At 39.4% G+C, this 10,497-nt stretch overlaps 1 protein-coding gene across 1 annotated transcript in view; it reads left to right on the forward strand.

Annotated features, from left to right (window-relative positions):
• The first annotated feature begins 280 nt into the window (after positions 1-280).
• FMO4 (flavin containing monooxygenase 4) overlaps positions 281-10,497 on the forward strand; it is a 33,345-nt gene continuing 23,128 nt past the window's right edge. The window contains exons 1-3 of the mRNA XM_006872645.1: positions 281-412; positions 1,571-1,759; positions 2,902-3,064. Coding sequence (XP_006872707.1) covers positions 281-412; positions 1,571-1,759; positions 2,902-3,064 — 484 coding nt within the window. The remainder of the gene's footprint in view (positions 413-1,570; positions 1,760-2,901; positions 3,065-10,497) is intronic.

Here is a 10,497-nt window from a genome sequence, read left to right on the forward strand (position 1 = left end):
AGATATTATTATTATTATCATCATTATCCCCATTTTACTGATGAAAAGTAACTCACAGAGAGGACAAACAAGTCATACAATATGTAGTAAAGCAGGATTTAAATCAAAATTGATTTCAGAACCTGAATTTTTAACCAATTCTGCCTTTACTCAAGGATGAAAGGAAGGAGTTTAAATGACTATAAAGTTGAGTCCTGTGACTTAACAGAATGTCAGTTTCTCCGTTCCACTCCTATTGAATAAAGAAGCTCTGTTTGACCTTCCTCTGACAGAGCATACTATGGCCAAGAGAGTTGCAGTGATTGGAGCTGGTGTGAGTGGCCTCTCCTCCATCAAATGTTGCTTGGATGAAGACCTGGAGCCCACCTGCTTCGAGAGAAGTAATGACATCGGAGGACTGTGGAAGTTTACTGTGCGTGGTTCAAGCCTCCTCCTCTATCAACTATAATTTGGCAGTTGCTTTGTCCCCATTCAGGCATGGTAACTTTAGGCTACCTTGACAATCAAGTAAGAGGACAACTCACTGCAGCAGTGCATAAATAAGCACTGTGCAAGAGATAGTCCACTAAGCGATGAATCTTGAGAATTAGTAGGACATGGTCGGGGGGAATTGGGAGAAAGAAACAGTTATGGCTAACAGATAATCGAATTTCACAATGATGGCTGGACTTGGGCATTGTAAGGGAAGTCAACAGAATGGCATATCAAGTAAGCTGACTGGCATTGATGCTTATAGAGCAGATGATACTCTAGGGAGGATGGAAGTTGGCTTCAGGAAATGGAGCCCCTGCCACCAGGCAGTGTTCAGGAATTTGGGATGAGAAACGGTGAGACTAAGGCAAGACTCCAGACCCTAGAAAGTTTAAGACTTTCACTTTATCAGAAGAACCTAGGCACTGCCCAATCATTGCTTGAACTGCAGAGGTGGGGCAGGGTCGGGGGCAGTGAGGGATGGGGTAATGGGGAGGGGAGAAAGGACAGCTCAAAGTCAGATCATGGAAGTGGTTTAATCCTAACCTGCCTCTGGCAAGGATTGGTTCTGGTAACTGGGAGTATTAACAGGGTCTTTAGTGGGAATCTTCCAGGCAGGTTCAAATACTAAATATTTCAGTAGAAGGAAAGAGAAATATTCAGAGGGAGCTCAAGTGAGAAACTAATTCCAACTGGTAGAATGAGAGAAAACCTCATAGAGGAGGTACTATTTGCATGGATTTTTGATAGGAAAAATAGAATAAGCAAATGGATATGAGTGGCCATAAATTTAGGATTGTAATGTACCAGGGAAAACATCCACTTTTTTGGTATATTGTGAGATTCATCAAGTCATCCAATGTTAATTCATCTTCTGCTATTTGACCCATGGTTGGTTTGATATCCTTCCCTATCTGAAATAATATGGTTTCATTTTCAAAAAAAATAATGAGTTAAACAAAAGGTAAAATGAAAATTAGATATAATAAAAATACCCAGTTTGTGAACCCTCTTTCCAATGGGCTGGCATGAGCCACCAGATCTCTGTTCTTTCTCCCATCTCACCCACCTTATCAAGTTAACCATGCCTTCTTCACAGGAAACATCGGAAGATGGTATGACCAGGGTCTATAGGTCCTTAGTGACAAATGTCTGCAAGGAAATGTCATGTTACAGTGACTTCCCCTTCCCAGAAGATTATCCCAATTTCATGAATCAAACAAAATTTTGGGATTATCTCCAAGACTTTGCTGAGCACTTTGATCTTTTGAAATATATTCAGTTTAAGGTAAGAAACCTTTGATTATAGAAGGTTAATGAATGGGGGCTGCCCTGGCCAACATTCTAATAGAAATAGGATGCTTAAGTAAAAATTTCCTGATTTTATCTGTGTATAAATCTTGTTGTTGTTGAATGCCATTGAATTGGTTCCAACTCATAGTGAGCCTGTATAGCGTTTCTGAGGAGCAGCTGGTGGGTTTGAATCACTGATATTGTAGCTATCATTCCAGTGCTTATCCTATAGTGCCACACCAGGACTCCCTCTGTCTGAATAAGACAGATAATAAATACTCAACAGTTCTTGATGTTCTGTTTAACTCTAATAGATCATTAAAATACCGAATTTCCTAATTTCCCTTCTAAATACCAACACTCTCATTAAGGATGAAATATTGAATTTTTTGAGAGGTAAGGAAAAAAGAATTTTAGTGTTAAAACCCATTGTGAAGAAATTACTACAAGCCAGTACTACGAAAATTATAAAGGGTCAAAACTCATTTTCCTAAATGTTTCCATTGCATTAGATATGGCACTTCATCTCCTTCTCACCAGGAATAAAATCTATGTCTTCCTTCTAACTGAAAGAATCAGATGTCTTGAGTACAACTTTTTTAAGGAGAAGATAAACCAATATTTATAGTCATCCTATCATAGGACTTGAGAACATGGTGGCTCCATAGGATAAGTACTGGATTGAAACCACAAGGTTGGTAGTTCAAACCCACCAGCCACTTTGCAGGAGAAAGATGAAACTTTCTGTTCCTGTAAAGATTTATAAGCCTAAGAAACTCCACACAGGGTCACTATGGGTTGGAACTGACTCAATGGCACTTAAAAACAACAATAATATGGGACTTAAGGAGCCCTGGTGGCATAGTGGGTTAAGCATGGGGCTGCTAACCAGAAGGTCAGCTGTTCAAACTCACTAGCCATTCTGCAGGAGAAAGAAGTGGCCATCTGCTTCCATAAAGATTTAGAGCTTTAGAAATCCTATGGAGCTGCTCTACTCTGTCCTACAGGGTCACTTTAGTCAGAGTCTATTTTACATCGGTGGGGTATCATGGGACTTGGTGTACTTAAAATGGCAAATGTGATTGCATAAGATCCCAAAGTATGGATAGGAAGCAAGTGCTTTTCTTTTACTTTCAGACAACTGTGAGCAGTGTAACAAAACATCCAGACTTCTCTGTAAGTGGTCAATGGGATGTCGTCACAGAGAAAGAGGGCAAACAGAACCGAGCTGTCTTTGATGCTGTCATGGTTTGCACAGGACATTTCCTGAATCCCCATTTACCTTTGGAGTCCTTTCCTGGTGAGTCATTTCTACCCAGGACCATGATTACTCTTCTAGCTCTTTTAGAAGAAAACATATTGACCTGTCATTGAAAATACTTCCTCATGATTATAACTTTATATTCATAGTCAAAAACAACATTAAAATATATATATAAAGTTACAAAGTTACTCTGAAAGGTATAAAGCACTACAAAGGTACCAGAAATCATTATTTTCTCATGAATGGAGGTGTTATTATTGTTACTGTTAAAGCTGCATCATGCCTAACTCAAATGTAGTGAATACATTAAGACTCAAAACTATCAGAGCAGTCATGAAAAAAATTTGAATCAAGAGTAACCTGTGTTATTTAAGAACTTGAAGTGAGAGTATAAGGAAATCTAACATATTTGCTAAGTATGACACAAGCCAAAAATTACACATGTAAAGGAATATTTTCACCATCCAAATTGATCACCATAGTAATAATCCATGAAACTCTTGAACCAGGGGTATAAACAACAGGGAGTTTTAGAAATACTCTCTGGGACTCTTTTGACTCTATCACCACATCCTTTTTAATACACTCATACTTGTCAATTCACTATCTTTTGAAGTTCAAACTGACTTGAAAAGTGAAAAGCAAAAAGATATTCAAACTCAAGTGAGGGAGATAATGTTAGTTATAATGAGGATTACTAAAATGTTGTAAAGCTATTATTCTTCTATCACTTATATTGTTATTGTTAAGTGCCATTTAATCGGTTCTAACTCATAGTAATCCTGTATAGGGTTTCTAATGAGCAGCTGGTGGATTTGAACCACAAATTTTGAAGCTAGCAGTCCAGTGCTTATCTTATAGTGGACACCATAAGTGACCCCAAAAGAGCAATTCAGTAAGTAAAGTTTCAAAGCTTCAAGAAATTGAAAGAGCTTTTAAGGAAGGAAGAGCTGCAAACCTTGGTGTGCATATACACAAAAATCATATCAAGTCAATTTCAAATGAACAAAATATCTAACCACCCTCCAAAAAATATATATGTCTAAGAATCAAGTGAAAACTCAACATGTGATTTTGCAAATTATAAATATAGTAAACAGTATATGGGTTTCCTGCTTGCTACTGTGCCAGGGACTAAACAGATAACCATACAGTACTAAAGGAATATATACATTGTGGCGCTGTGGGTTAATGTGCTGGACTGCAAAGTCATTTGAATCACAAGGTCTGTGGTTCAAGCTCACCAGATGCTCCTTGGAAACCCTATACAGGGTCGCTATGGGTGAGAACTAACTTGATGGCCCTTAACAACAAACAACAAAATAGCAATGATTCTATGAGAAAATGTGTTGTAAATGCCAATAAAGTGATAAAATTTTGGAATTGACTGCCCTGTCAGACGGGAAATGTCTTACCTTTTACTTCTGAACCTAGACTGTAACTAGAGAATGCTATTATAAAAGATCAGCCAAGAACTTAAGAACAAGCAGCCAGATGGCAGTATAAAGTGAATAAACTGCTAGAGGTGATGATGAGGAAAGAAGTTGGATAAGAATGAATTAGAATAGTGAGGTAGTTGGATGTTTTGTTTAAGAGCAAACATCCTACATATTTTAGTGACTGACTTGTGGGAAAAATAGTTCTAACAGAAATATTGAGTGTTCATCTTTTTTGCCCTAAAACCCAGATTTTGAGGAAATAAGAAACCCACACTTACAGCATTCAGACATTACTCCTAAAGCTTATGAGCCAAATTTTAGAATCTCAATTCCTCTCTAATTTCAGAATGAAGGGCCTTGGGGAGTGGGTAAAGTGTGGAAGTCTTATCTGCTTCAGACCCCTTGGGTAATGGCCTCTGATAGGTGGCATTTAGCATAATGGTTATGAACAGATCTCTGAAGTCAGACAGCCTGCATTCAAATACTAGTTCTGGTAGCATAATCATGGGTAAATTACTTTCTCTCTCTGAATCTCAATAAAGTGATTATGAGTATTTTCTTAGGCTAGGTTCTTCAGAGCAGTAAAATCAGTTAAGTACATACAGACATGTATATGTGCATAATATATATGTATTGTTGTTGTTGTTGAGTGCCACCGAGTTGGTTCAGACTCATAGTGACACTGTATAGGGTTGCATTTAACAACAACTACATGTATACATGTGTATATCTGTTGTTGTTGTTATGTACCATGGAGTCAGTTCCGACTCATAGCAACCCTATACAGGGTTTCTGAGGCTGGAAATCTTTATGGGAGCAGAAAGCCTCATCTTTATCCTGCGCAGAACATCTGGTAGTTTCAAACTGCTGACTTTGAGGTTCACAGCCTGATTTGTAATCACTACGCTACCACAGCTCCTTTGTGTGTGTGTGTGTGTGTATGTGTATATATATATGTGTGTGTGTGTGTGTGTGTGTGTGTCAACCTTGTGGTTAGCAGTCCAGTGTTTATCCTATAGTAACACACCAAGACTACTACATACATACATAGAGAGAGAGAACAGAGACCGAGAGACAGAGACAGAGAAAAGGAGAGAGATTTATTTCAAGAAAATGGCTTATGCTGTTTAGAAGTTGTTGTTGTTGTTGTTGTTAAGTGCCATCAGTTGATTCCAACCCACAGCGACCCTGTAGAGGGTTTCTGAGGAGCAGCTGGTGAGCTTTAACTGCCGACCTTGCAGTTCAAACGGCTTTTCAGTCTGGCACATTAACCCAAAGTGCCACACCAGGACTCCATTATAGAGGTTCGCAAGTCGCAAATCCACAGGTCAGGCATCTCCTGATTCACATGGTTGTAAGAGCTGGAAAATTCTTCAGGTCAGATGGAAGACTGCTGGCTCACATCCCGAAAACTGGAGCTCAGAGGGTGATGAATCAGATGTAGGATTAAGAGAGGATGAGCTTTGCCAGAACATTTATATATTGGTTGTAGACCACACTCCAAGGAAACTCCCCTTGAATCAGATCATAAAATGGAGGCTCATGAAATAATAGTGAGAATCAGATTGACAGATAACATTAACCATCACAGTCCTTCTTGTGTCAGCTTGGCACCAGTGCACATCTTCTTACCACACATAATCTCTAAATAAAGACAATTACAACGTAATACTTGCACCCAACATGATACAACTAACATATGTACAACTGAACACACACTAGCCCCAAGGAGTACTGGTATGGTGCTTTGGGATAAAGTACTGAATCACAAGGTCAGTTTAAACCACAAGGTGGGCAGTTCAAACACCAGCCACTCTCGCTGGAAATCCTATACAGGGCCACTATTAATCAGAACCTATTCAATGGCATTTAACAACTGAACAACAATGGGAGTGAACAAAAAAGATATTTGTTTGTATTGTGTGTATTTGCTTTTATTGTTTGTATATTGATATATACATATATACACACACATAACAAAACAAGGAAAAAATACTAAAAGCAATTACATTTCTGCAACTGGTCACATGGTCATAGCTGATATTTAGAACTACCTTCTTCCACCACCCATTGCATATTTCCTTTGCCTTCAGCAAGCACCTAAGCTGGTTGTGGTTTTATGCCTACTGGAGTGACCAAACCTTCATTCCTATAGGGTCTAGGTCATTAATTGTCATGTCAGAATTGGGTTGCTGTAATTTTCCAGACTTTAGTCACAGGGTATCTTAGTACTAAGTGGTGTCTTAGGGAATTTCCTATATTCCAGATATACCCTTTTTATTTTTTAATTCTATTATGTAAACGTACTCTTCTTTATTTCTATTATGTAATATCAATCAAAATAAATTACACCACCCCACATAGTAACTCCCTTCTTTGCCTGTTGATCTAGCCCAAAGCGTCTGGGTAGCATTCTTAACTTCCAGTTCAGAGGAATCAGTGTTGTGTCTCCTGGTGGAAGTGTTCCTTCCTTTGGAACTAAAACCAGAGCATTGGGTCACAAGAACAGGAAGCAAAGATTTTGCAAGTGGACCACTAGGGTTAATAGTAAGTGGTGGCACTCCCATTTTACCCTTTGATTCCTGAACCCAGGAATCCTGGCTATGGAAGAAACCATATATTGGGCACAGGTTTAGAACGTGTACAGCCTCCTGGAGAACATTGCCCCAGCCCTGCAAGGAATTCCCATCTAACTGACACCATAATTGAGACTTTAAAAGGTAATTGCACCATTCTATCAAGACTGCTACTTCAGGATGATGTGGAACATGATTGTTGTTGTTGATGATGAGTGCCACTGAGTTGGTTTCTACTCATACCAACCCAGTATATGGTTTCCAAGGAGTGGCTGGTGAGTTTGAACCACCGACCTTGTGGTTCAAACTGACCTTGTGGTCCAGCACTTATCCTATAGCACAGCACCAGGACTCCAGGGGAACATGATAAGACCAGTGAATTCCATGTCATGGTCATTTTGCCACACTTAATTTGCTATGGAGTGCATACCTCAATCCAAGGCAATGCTGTATGTGACACTGTGATGGTGGATAAGGTATCCAATAGATCCATAGATGGTAGTTTTGGTGGAAGCATTGCATATGCATGTCCAGAGTAAATGTCTATTCCAGTTAAAATAAAATATTGCCCTTTCCACGATGGAGGCTGCCCAGTGTAGTCAACCTGCCTGGGAATTGTGCCATATTAGGGACTCTGCTTGTTTCTGTTGCTGGCATACTTGTAGCAGTGGCTGTAGCCGGTCTTGATGAGAGCAAGTGTGTGTTGTTAAGCCCATGCACAATCTCCATCCCTGCCACCATGACAACTTGGTTCAGGATCCCATTAAACAATGATAGGAGTGGTTGGGCAGAGGCTGACTAGTATCCATAGAAAATGTCATCCAAACCATTTGATTTTTAAATTCTCCTCTGCAGAGGTCACACTTTGGTGAAGATTCACATTAGGCCCATCACAGAGAAGTCAAAGTCCCTGATGATCCAGCCAAACCATTGGCCACAGTCTATGAATCCATATACAGTCACACATCTTGCCATATCTTCTTCCAGAAAAAAATGAAAAATCAAGTACACTGCGTAGATTTCTGTCCACTGGGAGGATTTCCCTTCACCACTGTCTTTCAGGAAGGTTCCAGAAAAGGGCTGCAGTACTGCTACTATGCACTTCCAAGTGATGTCTGCATATTGCACAAAACCAACTGTAAATCAGGCACAAGTTTTCTTCTCTTGAGTCAACTACTTCTAAAAAATTCCTCATAATAGCACTGGTGCAGACTGGGTGAAGAAAGGTAATGTGACAAGAACGAGGATCGTGGATGTTCAGGCCACTTCCTCATGTAACTTCCTTGTCCTTCAGGACCTGCTTGAGCCTGGTCTTGTGTATACCACATCCATTTAATGAAGCAGTGCTGCTGTACACGTCTGACTTGAGGATTCTATGGGTGAGATAATACGTAGTTCTTTATGGGCAGTTCAGGCTGCATAGTTAGTTGGTGGCCCATGGTTAAATGTTAAGTCTCTATTAAGGCCCAGTAACAAGCCAAAAACTGTTTCTCAAAAGGAGAGTAATTGTCTACAGAGGATGACAGAGCTTTACTCCAAAACCCTAAAGGTTTGCGCTGTGATTCACCAATGGGGGCCTGCCAAAGACTCCAAACAGCATCTCTCCCTGTCACTGACCTTTCAAAAAGTATTGCAAAAACCAGACCCAAATGGCAGAGCATATTGTAGGGCAGCCTGAATGTGAGCCTTCTCTTGTTCTGAGTCCCACTTAAAACTAGGACCTTTTCAAGTCACTTGATAAAGAGTCCAGAGTAGCATATGTTAAAAATTACATATAATTGACACATATCATTAATTATCACAAGGATTAAATGTGATCATCCATGCAAAATATTTAGCATAGTCCAGAGCACAAACTAAGCACTTTTTATGCATTAGCTACTACTATTATGGGAGGAGCCCCGATGTGACACTGTAGGGCAAGCACTGGACTGCTAACTACATGGTTGGAGACTCAAACCCACCAGCTGCTTCTCTACACAGGTTCACTAATGAGCCAGAACTGACTCAACAGTACTTAACAACATTAACAGAACACTGTGGCTCTGTGGGATAAGCACTGGACTGCTGCTCATCACAAGATCAGCACTTCAAGCCTACTAGCTTCTCTGAAGGAGAAAGGTAAGGCTTTCTGTCCCATAAGGATTGGAAGCCCTATACAGGATAGCTATGAGTCGGAACCGACTTGATGGCACTTAAGAACAACACTACTATTAGAAATCATGGCCATATCCTAAGAATTGTTCAAAAGAATCGCTCATTAAGAGATTTGAGACTCCTTTTAATAAATAATAATTACTCACAGCAGCCATTCCACCTCTTCTTACTGGCTCCTCCAGTATCTCTTAAAGGAATCCCAGGATGGGTAACACAAAGACTAGTTGTGCTGGTCACCTCTCTTCACTCCAGTCTGTTCCACATGCAGAAGTTGTATAAGAGTAACTCTCTAAAGACTCATCAGTTGTGATCATTAGTTATAGATCTGTAATCACAATTGCCTAATTATACTTGATCAATTATTAATAACTGTCCTTAAACTATCAGAGAATTATAAATGGAACTCAAACAGCTGATCCTCTTTCTCCTACAGTGGTTGCTAAGCACTTCCCAACACTAGCATTAGAACAATAAGCAAACGATCAATAAACCATAACAGCAAAGTATTCCAGAAATTTCTGCTGACAAGGCAAACTAATCCTGTTATCCTCAGCAGACCCTGAAGGCATCACTGTGTAAGAGACCAGTACAGTAATTGAAGCTAATAAGGGTGATCCTAAATTACCAATTTGTTTGATTTTTAAGGCAAATTTCAGAAAGACTTTAAAAAAAAAAAATTCGATATTGATGGTTCTGTACTAAATTGGTCCAGTTACCTGGAAAAACCCTATCCAGAATGTTGTATTTCCTTGCATCAAGTGATGTGTTTATTAAATGACATTTTGATTCCCCAAAATGAGAAGATGGGGCCCTAGAAGTACTCAACAGATCCCTAATTCCTTCGCCACCCTGAACTCACCCCAAGACACTAATGTGTATTTCAATAATAGTATAAAAAGGAAAATACATTAAAATGAAACCTGAAACTTTATGTAAATTCACTGTAACTTATAACAGCTAATCAACGTTAAGCAAAATCAGATGCCTATAATTTTTAATACTATCAATCTATGAGTAAAGTATAATTTAGATTATCACTGCAGTCTCTTGTTGTTAAGCCCTGTCAAGTCAGTTTTAACTCATAATGACACTGTATAAGGTTTCTAAGGAGTGGCTGCTGGGTTTAAACTGCCAACCTTGCCATTAGCAGTCAAGTCCTTAGCCTACAGTGCCACACCAGGACTTCAGAATCACTTTGTGTTTCTCAAAGGAGAAACACCACAACTTCACACCAATCATCACCAACACCTGAGTTGCTTAGTTTAAGGCAGATTAATTTAACATTATGCAGATGATA

The sequence above is a fragment of the Chrysochloris asiatica genome, unplaced genomic scaffold (genome assembly GCF_000296735.1).
Source record: "Chrysochloris asiatica unplaced genomic scaffold, ChrAsi1.0 scaffold00207, whole genome shotgun sequence".
NCBI lineage: Eukaryota > Metazoa > Chordata > Mammalia > Afrosoricida > Chrysochloridae > Chrysochloris > Chrysochloris asiatica.